Raw genomic sequence first — 18754 nt, 5'->3', positions numbered from 1 at the left:
ATATTGACACATAAAATTGTGTTGTATGGTGCAGCATTTTTATACATTTTAAGAATACATTGTCACTTCTTGTAGTGTACATGGGTCCATAGATGACAGACAAAGCCTTAAAATTTTGCAAATAAATCCACTTTGAAGCAGCAAAAGTTTCAGTTTAAGAAAATGGCAGACCTACCAAAAGCAAATCTGAGAGTTTGTATCACTCATTTCTCCATGGACGACTACTTGCAGCCAAAGAGGAAAAGGAAAACCTGTTCCTGATTGCCATTATTGAAGCTAGCTGTAGTTTCAAACATATTTAAGTTGAGTCATTTCACTTCAGCTGCAACTGAAGAGGGCTGAAATTTAAAGCCCTGGAACAAAAAAAAATGTCAATGTCTTTGACTAGGAAACTGAATACCGTATATAGGTAGCCGTCGACTTACAACATATGCATCTTGCAACCACTCGACTTTTACCGCGTCTCGCAGGCAAACAACTTTTAGTCATGCCAGCTCCATATGCCGTGACTCATTCATCTCAATCTCAATGTATTACCTGCAGTGGTTTCAACTGTGTTCAGTTACATTTGTCTTACAAATACAGAAAAAAAGGCATTTGATCTTGACACAAAAACGAATTTGATCAAGCAGTATGAGGGAGGAAAGAAAGCAAATGTGATTGCATGTGACTTTAAGTTATCCCATTGTAACCGGTGTTCACCACACAGCACGAGCTGAACTGCTGCTCTGTGGCTTTGAATCCGGTTAACCTCTCAAGCTTCTGTGTTGTGTCTCATGATGTGCTGCTTTGTGCAAACTGCCATGAAGGGCTGATGAAACCACACTCCTTTATCTGTTAATGTTTATTATTAACAGGCTGAAATGTTAAAGCAGAAAACATATGAGTGCTCAAACTCCTCCTCTCACAGTGAACACAATGAACACTGGGAGAGGCTCACACTGAATGAAGACGTAACATAACACAGACAAGGAAAAGATTTGTGAAGCTGTTAAATGTTCAGCACCATTGTAAGCAACAGTAATAATGAAACAAAATAATAAAGTAAATAATTTACACAAAAAAAGACAGAATCTACACAATGTGCTAAGAATGATGATAAAAAGGATCTAAAACAAATGACCTAAGGGTCTTATTATACAGTACTATACATATGATCAGATTTGAATACATATACTGGTCCATCGGAACCGAACGTCGTCGTAAGTCAGTGACTACCTTTATATGAGTAGCCCTTTTGTAGGGCACCTAGGAAGAAGAATCATTAATGGTGCCATTTTGCAGCTCTAGCATCATAGGTTTAAATCGTGTGCCTGGTCGTTGTCTGTGTAGTTTGCATGCTTTCCCAGACATGACATAGTATTTTCTTTAACACATATAGAACGCCATAAAGATGATATGAAATGGCAAATCCAGGTTAGTGTGAATGGGATTCTGCATGGGTGTGTGTGAGTTGTTCCTCTTGCCACCTGTTTCTTACCTTTCACCCAGTGCTAACGGGAGATGCCAACCAAAACATACTGCAACCTTGCATAACAAAGTGGGCTCATCCCCTAACATGACGTAAGTTTTCCAGAGGTGGAAGCAGCACTTCCCATTCCCTCAAACAAAGATACTCTTTGTCAGTGGGCATTACTTGACATTTTCCAGATGTGCACCACCAATCACTACTTGTTTGTTGCATTTCCGTACCTTCCAGTTGCATATTTTGCTCTTATTGTTTCTCCAAATCTGCTCTCCTCTCTGTTCTTTCTTCTTCAGTCTGTTGGTGTTCCTCATTGGTATATTCTTGTTCATACAAATATGATTCAGCGATCATGCTAAATGTGCTCTTGTCTTCATATTCAGACATATTGGCAATTTAAACTTTATACCCATAAGCAGTTGAATCTCAAAATGAAGATGATGTGTCCGGGATTCAAAAAACAAGGTAGAGGAACAACTGGCATAATGAGGTGAAGAGGTTAAATTGGCCAAATCTCATGAATGGTTTTTACTTTTTTAAAATCTTTCTAAAACAACATGGAAACACTGTTTCACAATAATTGTGCAATCTTAAGATGTAGATTAAAATCTGGTAACATTCTGTCCTTTAAAAAAAAAAACGCTTAAACTTACCAAATAAGTCCACTTTTAATGTTTGGACCCATGTACACTTCAGTCCCGTTGTAAGCTACAAGAACTTCTTAAAAAACACTTCACTTTAGAACACAATTTTATGTGGCAATTAATATACACCATGATTATGAAGAAATAACTTTGACGATAAAAAATGCTCCAGACCTGGCAAACCTGTAAGTTATTAACCACAGCATGACCTTGCACCTGGAAGTGTCATGATATTTCCTTCCAGTAAACCTGTGTACCCAAGGACAATTTGTCACAAGCAGTGATCAGGTCTATATTTCTATTGTTTTCATGTAAGGCAGGGTTTGCACAAAATGCTGATTTTCTAATTCTCTAACTTCATGCCTTTCAGTATAGTTGAGACTTTATCTGTCCATATAGTTCATGGCATAACTGATCTTTAAGAATGTTGAAGTGTATTGCCATTCCCTTAATCTAGTTCTACACCCGCTTACACTCGTAATGTCTCTTTTTGGGTGATCCTGGAATTCATTAATCCATAATCATAATCCTTAAAATAGATTAAAGGCAGCCAGCAAAACCAGAAAAATCAGAGGAAGAATGGCAATACTCACCGAACTCCAAATGATGCAATTACTTCCTGATCTGAGCCTACTCTGCTCGGCCCTTAAATAGCCAGAGAGAGGGCTCAGAAGGGGTGATATCAAAGTGGCCCTGTCCCCTGGGGCTTCACGCAGAAAACGCAAGGAATGGAGGAACATTTGAAAGGACAGTACATAATAATAAATATAATAGAAAAAACATTAAAATGACAATAAAATAAATAGATTTAGACGAACATAATGAGCAGTCCCACTGTTCTGCCTTTGATGCTACTTTAAGGTAACGTCCAGGAGCAGAGCACAGATTTCCATACAACACCTTGGTAACGAGAGCCAGGAAGTCCAAAAGCAGCCAGCAGTCTTTGGCAGTGGAGAGTGTCACATTATACACCATACATCAACTATGGTAAGCCACAGTAAGATTAGAGCAGTTGCCTGAAACTCACAGGTTCCACTGATACTAGCCTGTTGATTCAACTGTGCAGAATGCATGTGCTTAGAGTCATGTTTGTCTTGTTGTGGATCCGCATGTTGAGCCTGTTACATTGTTGATGGTGTTCAGCTAAATTTGGTATCAAATGGTTAAGTCACCTTCAAGAAAAACAGAATGGGAAGGCAGCTATCTTGATCAAACCCCAGTCATTTTAAAGGCTCTGGGAGAAAGGAGTGATGTGTTTTCCTTTTCTTTTAAACCGTGTTGGTGGTTAGTGTTATGCTCTACAGCTTTTCACAAAATCCCTGTCTCAGAAAAAATCCTTATAGGCCCACGAGTTTGATGGTATCCTACTCCTTTTTGAACTCGACTTTTTTGGCCACAAGTTACTCCCTTTCTTGTTTACCAGTCAGTGTGGACTGGGATAAATCCCCAGTACAGTGAACCTCTAAGGACACCACTGTGGATCTGTATAATCTGATAAGCGAAAGCTCATTTTATCAGTAGGTTCTAAGACTGGTATGATATCCTCCTGTGTCCCTACTCGTGAACCAGTCAGATTAGACCATTTGGATTCATTCTGAATAAATGTTGTTAATATGTGGCTCTCATCTTTCCCCTGCCTAAATAAAATCGGGAGTCCTGCTGTATTCTCATGGTTTGTCCTTCGCACAGGTGAGGTGATCTTATGTTTGTTAACATTTAATTCACCTTTAATCTATTAGGGATGACAGTCTTTCAAAGAGATCAGGATGTTTTTTAAAATTAGAAACACAAACGGTACAGCACATTTTATATCTGGCCAGTGCGCAACTGCATGCATGTTTTCTGTGTGAATGGGGCTTTGTGATGTTCATATTATATGGATCCAAGGAAAACACTTGTTGCTTTTTTATGTTATATGAATACACAGAGTGGCTTTCTATAGTAAACGCCAAACAATTTTTATTTTAATGTAGCACCTTTTCTATAGCATAAACAGCACCCTAAGGAACTTTACAGGCTGTCAAGCATGTGCGAGTAGGATACATCTTCAGTGATCAAGGTAAGCAATACCACTCAAAGTAGACATTGGGGTGCTGTTAGTCTATATCTGTCTATTAACATTTACTTCTTAAGAATAGGGTAGTCCTCGGCAGTATGATGGTTTAGGTCAGAGTAAGAGGCCCTTTTCATATTTTTGGTATTTTGTACTTGCTTAAAATATATTAAAGAAATGGGACATCTTTAACTTTATTCCTTTTGGTGATCAGTTCATCTTCTGCTCACTTAACTATTCTCAGTGACAGGCATTTTAAGCAAGGGTGTCCAAACCTTTGCATGTCATTGTATCTAATATGTTTATAAATGACCAACAGGTAGGTTGGGTGCTAAGGTCTACTCAGTGGGCCCGACGTGGGAATTGAACCTTGTGGTTTAAGAGTCAGGCTCCTCACTAACCATGCCACTGTGTGAAGGTTCCTTACAGTGTAAGAGATAAGATACAAATGTTCAAGTGTTTGTTTTTTTTTTTAATAAGTTAATCCTGGTCAAGCAACAAAAGTTTTAGCTCATTGACCTATATTGGCCACTATACAACACCACATCCTGCATGTGTTGGTGCCTGGCTTGGTCAGTCAAATGTCACATAGGGTATTTTATACATTATAGCACTTGCGTCCAAAAAGTATCATTTTGGATTGTGCCTTATTTTCTGTTCCAATGTCTGTACTTCTTACATTGTGTTTTTTTTCTAATCACTATTTGAGGGACACTTCTTGAAAAGTGGCATCAGAGCCAGGACTTAGGTCTTAATGCACCCTACCAGTGTTACACAATTAAACTGCACAGACAACTGAAAGCACCTCTCTACAGTAAACCATACCACAGCACTTTACCCTAAACATCTTTGAACCTGTCTGTGTGCCAGCTGAAAAATAATACAGTGTGTAGTCATTTTGTCCTACCAGTACGTCATCATGAAGTTTGGTCTATGATCCTCAGTTGCTCCTTACAGACCATGGGCACACTAGAGCCTCTGTCTGATCTTTTTTCAGTTCCCCTCAGGCTGCCCGGATGGAAAGATCAAAGGGAGTCCTAGAAATGTAAGCTGCTAGACAGTAGAATGTTTCTGACAGGAGCTTCTTGTACCTCTGGATGTCTTGTGGTTTTCAATGTTCCTTCCCTTTTTAGGCTTTTCTAAGTTTAGAACTTTGTCAGCTATGAGATTAATACAAACCATTTTTTTCAAACTGTCTGATTTATTCAGCATCTGTATGTTTTTTTTACAGGCTCCACAATATTCTGGTTCAACTTATCTCCCTTATGGCAATGGTATGACAGGAGTGTCTCAGAATCCACCGTATCAAAACCCTCCACCATCACATCCAAGAACACCTGTGGAAACCTGGTCACATGCCCCTGGAGGATACGGACCTCCACAGAACCAGTGGCAAACAGTCCCCCAAGCCCCACCTGTTGCGTATGGAAATCCTTTTCTACCTCCCCAATCTAATTCATGGCTTCAGGCAGCACCAACAGCACCCCCGTATGAACCAAAGGTAACTATTAATATAAAAATGTATGACAAAATAAGTGAATCTTGTAAACTGTTCTTTTAGAAAAGGTAGAATTTCACATAAAGTATTGTGAAAATGCAAAACCAAACAGACAAGAAAATTATTTGGGGCTCGGCTCCTTCAAGGAGAATCTTGTTAAATACATTAGTAAGCTAAAAAAGCCTCTGTGAAGTTTTAGCCAATCTCTGCAAAATAGCAACAAGTAAACAATGAGTTTTCTCTGTGACGTAATGAACACTCCAAAGCACCTCCATGTGATTGAAGAACTTTGGCTTCCCGTTAAGTATTGAGCAGTTGATTAAAAAATCGACATATGAATGATGAGTATAGTTCCCCACAGGAATTTTGGGAGCATAGTTGTGCTGCCTAGTAGGGGGAGTGAGCAGCATGATCACAGCTGAGCAGCAGTATAAGAAGGCTGCAAGACACCCTGAAAAAAGGCCACCACAACTTGACTTTGGTTTGTACTTCTCTGCACTGGTAGTTAAAGAATGTGTACAGGTGACCCACATCAGACCCACAGAACCTCAGTTACAATGAGCTGTACACTTTGTGACCTGCATAACGCCAGTTTGACTTATGGCCAGACTGAGCCATAAGTCTGCATATGACTGTATCCTGTGGCCAAATAACATTTATTTCTACAGCACATTTTCATAAAAATGATGAAGGATCCTTTGTTGTCATTCCAACATCCATATGCAGAAATAAAATTCAGTACTCTGGTCCTGGTAATTAAACATTGCACATGAAAACTGCATAATAATAAAAAGTACCCCATACAGTTTACATATTTGTGAGTGGCAAAAGTATGTGAACCTTTGCTTTCAGTATCTGGTGTGACCCCCCTTTGCAGCAATAACTGCAACTAAACATTTCCGGTAACTTTTAAACAGTCCTGCACACCGGCTTGGAAGAATTTTAGCCCATTCCTCCGTACAGAACAGCTTCAACTCTGGGATGTTGGTGAGTTATTAACTGTTCACTTCAGGTCCTTCCACAACATTTCGATTGGATTAAGGTTAGGACTTTGACTTGGCCATTCCAAAACATTAACTTTATTCTTCTTTATCCATTCTTTGGTAGAAAGACTTGTGTGCGTAGGGTCGTTGTCTTGCTGCATGACCCACCTTCTCTTAAGATTCAGTTCATGGACAGATGTCCTGACATTTTCCTTTAGAATTCTCTGATATAATTCAGAATTCATTGTTCCATCAATGAAGGCAAGCCATCCTGGCCCAGATGCAGCAAAACAGGCCCAAACCATGATACTACCACCACCATGTTTCACAGATGGGATAAGGTTCTTCTGCTGGAATGCAGTGTTTTCCTTTCTCCAGACATAACGCTTTTCATTTAAACCAAAAAGTTCTATTTTGGTCTCATCCGTCCACAAAACATTCTTCCAATAGCCTTCTGGTTTGTCCACGTGATCTTTAGCAAGCTGCAGACAAGCAGCAATGTTGTTTTTGGAAAGCAATGTCTTTCTCCTTGCAACCCTGCCATGCACACCATTGTTGTTCAGTGTTCTCCTGATGGTGGACTCATGAACATGAACATTAGCCAATGTGAGAGAGGCCTTCAATTGCTTAGAGGTTACCCTGGGGTCCTTTGTGACCTCATCGACTATTACACGCCTTGCTCTTTGAGTGATCTTTGTTGGTCGACTACTCCTGGGGAGGGTAACAATGGTCATGAATTTCCTCCATTTGTACATAATCTGTCTGACTGTGGATTGGTGGAGTGCAAACTCTTTAGAGATGGTTTTGTAACCTTTTCCAGCCTGATGAGCATCAACAACTCTTTTACGGAGGTCCTCAGAAATCTCCTTTATTCGTGTCATGATACACTTCCACAAACGTGTTGTGAAGAGCAGACTTTGATAGATCCCTGTTCTTTAAATAACACAGGTGTCTATTCACACCTGACCCATTGATCGAAAACACCTGACTTGAATTTCACCTTCAAACTAACTGCTGATCCTAGAGGTTCACATACTTTTGCCACTCACAAATATGTAATATTCGATCATTTTCCTTAATAAATAAATGACAAAGTATAACATTTTTGTCTCATTTGTTTAACTGGTTTCTTTTTATCTACTTTTAGGACTTGAGTGAAAATCTGATGATGTTTTAAGTCATATTTATGCAGAAATATAGAAAATTCTAAATTCACAAAAATTCAAGCACAACTGTAAGTCACCCCTTAATCCCATAAATGTCACACTAAACGTATCACTGATAAAATACAATAAAGATATTATTGTAATGTGCCCTGTAATTAGCAGCAAGTAAAAAAGGTAGCAGCAGATAGTTTATTTCATGAAACTAAAATGCAAAATGTAACACAAATCATACAATCAGATTTTGTGATGTTGTATTCATTAGTCTAATAGCATCCAAGAAGATCTGTTCCTTAACCTGGTAGTGCTTGCCTATAAACTGTGCAATCTCCTAACTGGCTGGACGAGGTCAAACAGTCCATGTATAGGATGAGTGACATCTTCCATAATGGAAGAGGCTTTACTTTTGCACCTGCTGGTGTAAATGTCCTTAACAGCAAGTAGTCTGTTGCTGATGCTCCACTGAGAACACTTAACCATTTACTGCAGTGCTCTCCTGTCTGCAGCCAAGAAACTGCTCTCCACTACGCACTTGTAGAAGGAGGTCAGAATAGAGGGGCAAAGACCAGCCCGCTTCAGCCTCCTGAAGAATCGGAGGCATTGGTGGCCTTTCTTTACCCGACAGGCTGTATTGTAGCTCTAAGAGAGGTCATGTATAATATTTGCACTCCCAAGTATTTAAAGCAGGTGACCATTTCAACCTCTTCTGCATTGATGTAAAGGGAGAGTACACCAAAAGTCCACAATCATTTAATACTAAGGTTGTTATCCTCACAACAAGCCTCCAGTGTAGACAATTCCATCCTGTATGTTCCCTCAGCATTACGAGTGACAAGTCCTACCACTGCCATGTCATCTGCAAATTTCACTACATTATTGTTTGGATAATGAGATAATGCAGTCATAGCTCAGCAGAGTATACAGTAGGGATCTCAAAATGCAGCCCATGGGGGAGCTGGTGTTAAGAATGATGCCATGGATTCTGACAGACTGGGGCCTGTTTGTTAGAAAATCCAAAATCCAGTTGCAAAGTACTGAGATAGACATCTTAAGGCATGCTGGTACAGATGCCGTGGACAGTGATGTTAAAAATATCTGTCAGTACCTCAGTTAGCTGGTGAGCACAGTCCTTCAAGAGGACTGAAAGTGCTTTACAAGATGTTAAGTCAGTAGTTACATAGAAGGTAAAACAAAAGTAAGAATAATACTACATAAATAGTATACAAAAATACATAATGCACAATTACATGAGATAGATACAGTATGTAATTAAGAGCAATGGGTCCTTAACTATATTCAACGATGAGGAAAATATGACACTGTATCTTCCTTGTGCCAGAGGAATGTAACTTTTGCCGCACCCGTACCTTCATTCTGCTGTGGCGAGGTCCTCTGCGCTATTCTGGCTTCTGCCTCACCACCACAATTTGAAGTTGCTGCTACAGAGTCTCAGTCAAGGTGGGCATGTTTGCTGGCTCTGTCATTTTCTACAGGAATTTTGCCTATTATACCATGTGGGTTCAAAATCAAAGGTACAAGAAAAATATCTGGGGCTCCGACCAGGAGCACCCCATTTAATTTGTTAGTACATTTGAAAAAACAAACCTCTCTAATAGTAATTCCCAATTGGGATGAGTGTAGTTTTGGCACTCTCTCCTGGCTAAGTGAGGAACTGCAGGAGTCTGAGTGCTGCTGTAGCTCTACTGGTCAAATGGCAGCTCCTGCTGGGTGATTGTCATGCAGAGGAGGTACACATTGACGAAGATGTGACATACGGCATCTTCCAGCCGCTGTTCTTCCATTCTAAGGAGGGAAATGGAGAAAGTGAGAAGAAACGTTCCAGCCCCATGCTACACTGCGAAAACATTCAGTGTAGACGATTTGCCAAGCTTAAATGTGTGACTGTGCTCCACTTATCTCTGCCTCACTGCCAAGCGCAGAGGCGATGATGTTTAAATCGGGCATGGTTCAAATAGGGATTTAAAAAATAGGATAGACATTTTGTTCATGATGCTGTCTTGATCAGGATAGTGACGGAGGAGGATTATGGTGAATAAATCGGTTTATTAATAAGAAAAAACTTGGGACAGATTTATTTTTAATCAAAACCCTATTTATTTCTGTATTTTTTTACTAGACTAATAATTGAATAATATAATTGAAGCAGACTTTGAATGTTGTGTTATTCCTCTGTTCTGTTACCTTTTTCTCCATAGGATCCACCTTACTCAACTTTCCCTCCTGACAGCCAGCCATCACATCCTGTGGTATCTAATCCCAGACCCCTGAACCTTTCTACTGGTCAGGCCAGTGAATATAGCTCACCCCCACAACTTTACAACAAGCCTGGAAAAAATCAGAAGGCCCAGGGTGAACACCAGCAAAATGAGAGAGACTCTTTACCTCCACATTTCCAGAAAAGTGACAACCCCGGTGTAGCCCAAATCCAGCAGGTACTGCAGCGTGTCTTCCATCTGGAGGAAAGTGTTGATGAATTTGTAGGTTATAAAACAGACAAGAGCTACCGCTGCCTGGAAGAACTTCTCACCAAAGAGCTCCTACAGCTGGATTCTGTTGAAACTAATGGTCAGGAATTGGTCAGGCAGGTCAGGAAAGAAGCGGTGCAGAAAGTTCAGGGAATTTTGGACAGACTAGAAAAAAAAGCATTTTGACTTCAGCACAAAATCAAGCAGTGACACCTGTGTGACACTTAGTGCAATTATGATGACAACCTGTGCCAACCAACTGGACTGCTGAAAACCATGAATAGCGACTATGCTGTCTGCCTGGAGCAGTTAATGGTTTAAAATGACCACTAGCGATTAAGCTGGCAGTTGGTTGATTCCGTCACTTTTCTTCTTTACTGCACATGTGTACTTTCTTGTTCTGCACTTAATTTATGTTTGTCACTCGTTGTCCACAATCAGTTTTAGCCTTTTTAAAATGAATCATAGAAATTCTTTGAGTAGCAATAAGCAGACCCTAATCATTCAGATAACTGTTTCCTTTGATCAGTGGATCTAGTAAGTTGTTTTGTTTTTTTTTTTTAAATAAGAAATAAATATATACACAAAGTGTGTGCGTGTGTATGTAATATATATATGTAGTGTGTCTGTAACATTACATATAAATATGTGTGTGTGCGTATATATACACACACGCATAAATATATACAGTACATACATTCATACGTACACATACCTATTATATATTTGTTTTATATCTTTTAAATACCTTTTTTCATACAGTTGTGAAGTGATCTTCCTTTTTGGGAATAGTAATGGAAACATATTGGCCAAACATTTACCACAGATGTCAAAATGGTAAAAATGTTTGGCACAGAAATAAAATGGAATAAGTATTAACTCAGTCTTGAGGCTTTTTTTTTTTTTGCACACACAGGATCTTGTCCACCATGTCTGATTATGTGGATGGTTTGGCATGGTATTTAACACTGCTGTGTACCACAACCAACTTGTATATCTGGAGTTTTCTCAGTTTCTGAGATTTCCCCCAACCCAGTGCCAAGTGTCTGTGATTGACTGGAGGTTCCCAAGTAACCATTTTGTAATTTTTGGGTATTAGTACATGCATAATTGAGCCCTGTAATTCTGTCCATGGCTGGTTTGTACAAGGAACATTCAAAAAGCTTCCACAGTTTTATATTTTCGTTGGAAACAGTGAAGGCGGGAGGAGTAACTAACTGGGCATTAAAAAGTTGGTACGACGCTGGGAAAATTGCATCGCAAACGAAGACGGACTATATAGAAAGGTCATGTACGAGGGATATCCAGAAAAAAAGGTTACAACAGCTGTTAAAAATCGAAAAATGAATGTGTTTCAACCAAATTAACAGGGTATGTTCCAAAATATGTGTTTATTTCTCACATAATCGCCGTCAATTTCAATGCACTTCTTCAGCCTGGGCACCAGCTTTTTTATACCCTCGTCGAATACGCTCCGCTCCACCTCAGAAAGCCACTTCTCCACTGTCTCCTTCACCTCCTCATCGTTGGAAAAACGTTTCCCACCCAAGAATTCTTTCAGTTTGGTGAAAAGGTGAAAATCTGAGGGTGCAAGGTCCGGGGAATAGGGTGGGTGGGTAACAATATCCCATCCAAAGGACACATGCAGGTCCTGAGCCACACGAGCGGTATGGGGTCTGGCGTCGTGAAGGAGGGACACGCCACGAGTCAGCATTCCCCTCCTTTTGTCTTTAATCTTTTATTTCAATTTTTTTAGGGTCTCACAATATGTTTCAGCATTGATGGTGGTCCCTTTGGCCATGAAATCCACCAACAAAACCCCTTTTCTATCCCAAAAGACAGATGCCATAATCTTCCGCTCTGAAAACTGAACTTTGAATTTTTTGGCTGATGGGGAATGGGTATGGCGCCATTGTTGGGACTGCCTTTTGGACTCGGGAGTATAGTGACATACCCAAGTTTTGTCTCCAGTCACAATAGAGTCAAGGAACACCTCACCCTCGATTTCATAACGCTGAAGAAATTCACGTGCAGCCAAAACGCGATTTTGGCGATGTTCTGGAGTCAACATTTTTGGCACCCATCTTGCTCTCAGCTTCCTGTAATCAAGTTTTTCTGAGACAATTTCACCCATGAGACTTCGTGAGATGTGTGGGAGCATTTCATTAAGGGTGTCAATCGTCACAAATGTTTTCATCAACTTGCTGCAGAAGCTCTTCTGAAACGAGAGACAGCCTCCAACTCCTTTCTTCGTCATGAGTGTCAGTGCGACCTCCTTTGAACGACCTAACCCACTTGTAAACATGCTGACGTGACATTACCTCAGGTCCATAAGTTTCCACAAGCTGACGATGGATCTCGGCCGCGGATTCGTGACGCAAAGTGAGGAACTTGATGACCGAACGAATCTTGCATTGGCGGTAGGTGGAGCAAACAGCCTCAGCAGAGGTTGACGAACTCGCTTGCTGTGATGACATTTCACAACTGACTGACGCGGTCCCGGGCTTATTTTGACCATTAGGACCCCCCCTACACGCAGGTATGCCAACCTTCGAAAAAAAAAAAATTCCCTGCACCCTCCAGGGCACTTGTAACCTTTTTTTCTGTATAACCCTCATAATTTGTGTTTGAAACTCTTAATAGAGTTTAAAAAAAGTACAGAAACTTTTTGAGCATCCCTTGTACCTTGTGACCATCCCCAGTCTAACAACACACCTGATATGATATATTTGTTATGTTTTTATGAAGTGATGGCACACCACAACAGATAAGAGCAGGTGAGGGTGAAAGGTCAGAAAGAGCATTTGGTATGCCAGTTTCAAAAGAGAGGGTCCACTGGGTAGTTTGTGGTGCCTGAGGAGTGCAACAAACAGGGGCACCAAAACCGAAAATGCACTGGTATCATGGATGTAATGTTCCTTCTAGATTCTACAGAATAGACAACTCGACAGATGCCTAGAACAGATGACCTTCTGCTTAATGTCCACAAGATGCTGTAAGGGCTGGCAAAAGATTCAGGTGGTAACCAACAGCTTATGTGGAATAAATAATATTTTTTATGCTAGAGAAAGAGAATTTGAGGAGCTTGGGAGACCTGGGGCCTCATGTATAATACCTTGCGTAGAATTCACGCTAAATTGCAGCGTATGGACAAGACTAGAAATGTCTGCATGCACAATAAACATAAGATGCATAAAATTGTGATTAAGAAAAGTTCTGTGTGCTTGCCTTTTATAAATCCCAATCGGTGTGAATTTTAACGCACATGTACGCACTCGGACTTCTCCCAGAATTTTACCTATTTGAAAATGCAAATCAAATAAAAAAAGCCCTTTCCTTTCAGTGCTTTGTTAAAAGACAATGGAAAAAGAATGTGTAAGAAAAAAAAAATTGAAGTGAATGTGAAATGGATGTCCTGCTCAGTAAAGTGGAGGCAAGGAAGAACTTACTATTTGGTGGCTTAAGCAGGGGTATAAGAAACAAAAGGAGACTGATGAAGTGGCACAGTTCAGAAAGTTACGCAGTGCCTGAAATAAAAAAGAAGTAGCCCGATATTAAATTCAATGTGAAAAGGCAAGTCACAGCCACCTTCTGAATGTCACCACCCCTGGAGGAGGTAGCGGAATTCCGGGGCTCACACCGTTTGAGCAGTGGGCTGCTGCAGTAATTGGCGAGGCACTGGCATTTTACCAGTGGCTGAGGGGGGAGTTTTCATTTTTTTTCCCACTTACAATTATCCACACTCATGTAAATAATTTGCATGTTAAATAAGACAAACAAGCAGACCGCAGATGTGGTATTACTGTTTGTTCTGTTTCAGACCATAATACAAAAGGTGACCTCCATGACAGGGACGCAACTCCAGGCGGTTATTGTCCTGCTGTGCTGTGCTTATCTTCAGGTGCTGGCTGCACACACACCTCTGTCTCAGAAACTGCCGGGCGACCATCTGGCCATGTGCTGACAGAGGCTGTTCCGGAGTCATAAAATGCAATAGTTTCTGCTGTAAGGAATATAAATGCTGTACTATGTGATTCTGGCCACCAATTAAATGAATTGGTTAAAAACAATAAATACTGCATCTGATTACCTGTTTTTACATTCTGCTAATTACATTCAAACGAAGTTGTAACACTGTCCGATTTGTGTGATCATTTGGTGGGTTAGGTTCATCATACCGCATCTCCTCAGGTACGGGCAAGTCATGATTGTGTGCCCCATTATGTAGCACGATACATGCTTGCACCATGCGACACACTTTCTGTGGACTATAGAGCAGCACTCCACCAATCTTATCCAGGCAGCGCCAATGGCCCTTAAACTGCCCTGCAGCACCTTCCAATGTTCCCTCTAAGCTGAGCGCGTGAGCGATCGCTCACACGAATTCAGAGCGTCGCTCATACTTCCCGCACGATCGCTCATTCCGACGGCGTCGTTCGTACTTATTGTGAAAATTGGTGCTCAGAAATTTTTAGCTTAAGCAAAATGTCGCTCATAAACAATGTTTTTTGCTCAGTATATGCTACTCCTTAGAGGGAACATTGGTACCTTCTACCACTACCTGAGCCAGAGAGAGGAGGTCATTATAACATCACTCTTGTTCAGTCAGTGGGTTGGCAAGCAGGGTTAGAAGCCATGTCTTTAGCAGGCACCCCATATCACTTAAGGAATCTCGAGTTTAACCAGGCCATTTCGCTACAACATTAATGAGACGCATTTTTGCATTACCCATAATTACATTACATATAATACGTATAATAACATTAATAGAGTGGAAATGTTTCTATTTACAAAAGCAAATTCATTCTCAGTATAGCAATGTACGTGCAGTCATTCATTCCTATTACATTTGGAAAACTGGACGTTATTGCAAATTGCACTTTGATGTTTGCCCGTTCAACCACAGTGTAAGGAAATCTTATATAACTGGATGACGAGCAGGTAATACCATCCCATACAGCTGGCATGGTGTGATAGAGTGATAAGTGAAAAATACCTGATCGGTCAGTCCGTTCACACTGAAAAGCTCCTGTAGCTAAAAACCCGAGGGTGGACAAAACTTGCAAAGGAGCAGGTAGAGCACAATTCTTCAAAGTCTACCTTTGTAAAGCTGGTGCCAGTTCAGCACACGGCGCCAAGAGGATAGCTCTTGGAAACTGAAATCAACTCAGAAGCCAGTCATCATCATCTGTCTTCTAATTCTTCCATTTCAGATGTCGTCTAACAACACTAAAGCAGCTATGGTAATTGGAATAGTTTGGCCATTCCATGCACCATTATATTGTTACAGAATGATCAAGTCAATTCAATTTGTAAACAATATGCAATTCATTTTGGTGTATTTCATGAAGCCTGTATCATGGATGCAAATCTGAAAAAGGGAAGCCACACAGAAACAGTGGCACTGCTTTAATGCTGGGTGCTGCCCGTTATAAAACTGAGCAGAAACGTGAGTATGCATGGTCTGAGGCTGCTGTGAAAATATGTGTGGCATTACTCAAGGTTTAGTTTTTATACATCTTGACGTAAGCATGGAAACATCGTAGGCAACATCTTTGTGAGTGTGCACCATTTATACATGAGGCACCTGGCCCTTACAGACCACTGAGTGATCAGGAGTGGGACACTAAAGGGAGTCCTAGTCTAGTATCCTTGTAGCCTTCTGTAACCCTTGATGAGATTCTGGGCCTTGGCTGGAAATGTCCAAAGGAGGGGCTTTAAAAGTCTTGGGTCAGGAGGTAGAGATTGGCTCACTAGTAGGTGGAAGAGAAAAATGGAAGATGAGAGAGGAGTGCTTTATGGCGCTTTTCCACTGCATAGTACGGCACGACACGGTTCAGTTCAGCTCACATTTGGGGGGGTTTCCACTGGGAACAGTACCTGGTACCTGGTCCTTTTTTTAGTACCACCTCAGCCGAGGTTCCAAGCGCACCGAACCGTTACCAAAACTTGACGTGTAAACTGCTGGTCACTGATTGACTGGAGAAAATTGTCATTACTGCGTCACTGGCTATTCTTTTCTTTAAAGGTACACACACGCGGAAGTTTGTGTCCCGTCTCTCCATCGCTGGACGCAGTTTGTTGCATAAGTGGATGAATGATTCTTCAGACATTCGAAAATTCTCAAGCCACTGAGTGTTTGTAAAACTGGGAACAATCACATCCCACCACTCTGAAGCACTGTTAAATGTCCAAACAGATGGTCTGTTGCGGCGACTTTTTTGCAAAATGTGGAAGATCTGTAATATACAGAATCAGCATTTTAGTGTTACACTGGCAGTTAAGTTCATTTTATGCTTTGCAACAGTGATAAAAGTTCGCTAGTGATGTGCTTTTTTTAGATGCTAACCCTTGCGCGTCGTCGAGCTAAAGTGTTGTAGTTGTCTGCGTGTTGTTGTAAAAGTTCCACGGTGTCACGGCAGTAGAGGCGGCGCAACTATAACGACACGTTATAGTCCCGCCCACTCTAAAGGTACTAAACTGCAGTCGAAACGCAAACCGAGCCGAACTGAGCCGAACCAAGGTGAGTTGTACTGAACCGTGCTGTGCCGTACTATGCAGTGGAAAAGCGCCTTTAGTCTAGTCAAGACCCCCAAGCCGCCTGCAATGTGGAGATGCCTCGAATTCCAGCAGGGCATCATGGACTTTGGAGTTGTAATACACAGCCCTGCTGGATAACGTCGGGGCCTCCAGTGGACGCTGCAGGGAGGCACAGAGACATTTGGTTTTCCTACAGCCCGGAAGTACTTGCAGGTCACAAGACGGAAGGAATAAAGTGCTTCCGGGCTGACGAAGAAAGAAGAGTTTTGATTTGACCCGGAAGTGCTAGGAAGTCACATGGACTGCAGGTTAAGGAGCACTTTCGGGTAATGAACTATAAAAGGACTGTGGGAGTTCCCAGACGGCGAGCTGAGCTGGGTGGTAGGAGGGCAATGCGTCTGGGAGTGCAGTATTGATTATTAGTGTATTATTTATTTAGAATAGTGGAGTGCTGGTGCTTTGTGCACTTTATTATTGTAATAAATAATAATTATTGGATTTTTACCTGGTGTTTGCCGTGGTACCTGAGGGTTCAAGGGAGCGGTAGCGCCCCCTACTGCTACACTATATAGCTTAACAAATTCTTCTTTAATAAGATGACTCAATTATAACCTCATTTGGAATTCAAATAGTCAAGCATTAAAAGAGCAACTCTGCATTAGTCTAAAACTAAAAGGTGTGAAGACACTTTCAGTTCTGTCAGTGCCAATATTTGTATAATAAAATACTGGAAAGTGGCAGAAGCCTACAAAACTAAATCTGCTTGGTCTGCCTGCAAGCAGGCAGTGTGGTGTAGTGATTAAAGCTTTGGAATTCAAATCATGAGGTTCAAATCCCACTACTGCCACTGTGTGACAATGAGCGAGTTGATTGACGTGTCTACGTTCCAATTGGAAAACCAAGAAAGAAATGTAACCAATTGTATCATAAATGTTGTAAGTCGCCTTGGATAAAGGCATTAGCCAAATAAGTAAATGTAGCAATGGACCAGACATGCAGGGCCAGGCATGATTATTGAATGGGAGCGCATAACTAGGGTAACTTATTAAAAAGTTTGTAGTGTATAGTGATGAAATCTGCTGACAGGGTTTCTTCCAAAGAGCCCACTCCCACTTCCCTCTAGTCTATGCACTTCAAATGCTTGGGGTTGCAGTGTCCCATTTCTACTTATGAATTCATGAAATAAATTTGGGAAGACGAGATGAAAGATAAACAAATTAAATACGACTCTTGACATTGAGAGATAGTAGCCAAAACTGTTAGCAATTCAGGAGCGCACTAGCACAAGGTAACTGAAGCGTAACAATTCATTTGTAGATTGTAATGAGTACTGGGACAGAGGAGACACCTAGACACGTAGACCACTGTAGATACTTCGCTCCACCCTTTGAAGAAGTACTTCTCTCTGCTATGATTCTGATATTTTGACTATTGCATCACTATATGGCATCGTAACAACAAACAGAGTTTAGATAGGCTTTGTGGTCTATGGCTATAGTTTGTGTTAAAGTGCTATGACTACTGTATATTCTGCTATGGCATGTTGGCAATTCCAATTAGACAGAAGGTGTCGCTGTGCGGCCTCGCCAGTGGTTCTGCTGGACATTCAGAGTCACTAGGCACCTTTACTTATTAAGGTGTTTGGAGTAATGAAATCTGCATCTTCTGTGGTGCTTCATTATCAGTTCTCTTGAAGGCAAACCTTATTACCTGCTTTTGAATGGTATATTACACGTTTACTTCAAGTACATATTTTGCAATGCATATTTTCAAGAAAGCAGCTACAAATTATTTCCAACACTATTGTCGTAATTGTAAACAGCTACAACGTATCTTCCACTTTTACCATTAATCCATTGATGTCTTTGAATGCCAATGTATAACCTCATTTTACAGAAGTTTATTCCTTGCAACATGTTAGA

The 18754-nt window shown here is 40.9% G+C and overlaps 1 protein-coding gene across 1 annotated transcript in view; it reads left to right on the top strand.

Moving 5' to 3' along the window:
* Positions 1 to 10891, top strand: part of bag4 (BCL2 associated athanogene 4) — a 30796-nt gene extending 19905 nt beyond the window's left edge. Inside the window, exons 5-6 of the mRNA XM_039768596.1 lie at positions 5394 to 5663; positions 10023 to 10891. Of these exons, the coding sequence (XP_039624530.1) occupies positions 5394 to 5663; positions 10023 to 10478 (726 nt within the window). The 3' untranslated portion in view covers positions 10479 to 10891. The remainder of the gene's footprint in view (positions 1 to 5393; positions 5664 to 10022) is intronic.
* Positions 10892 to 18754: the final 7863 nt, after the last annotated feature.

This window comes from Polypterus senegalus, chromosome 11 (genome assembly GCF_016835505.1).
Source record: "Polypterus senegalus isolate Bchr_013 chromosome 11, ASM1683550v1, whole genome shotgun sequence".
In the NCBI taxonomy this organism is placed as follows: Eukaryota; Metazoa; Chordata; class Cladistia; order Polypteriformes; family Polypteridae; genus Polypterus; species Polypterus senegalus.
This window is presented reverse-complemented; position numbering and strand designations above follow the sequence as displayed.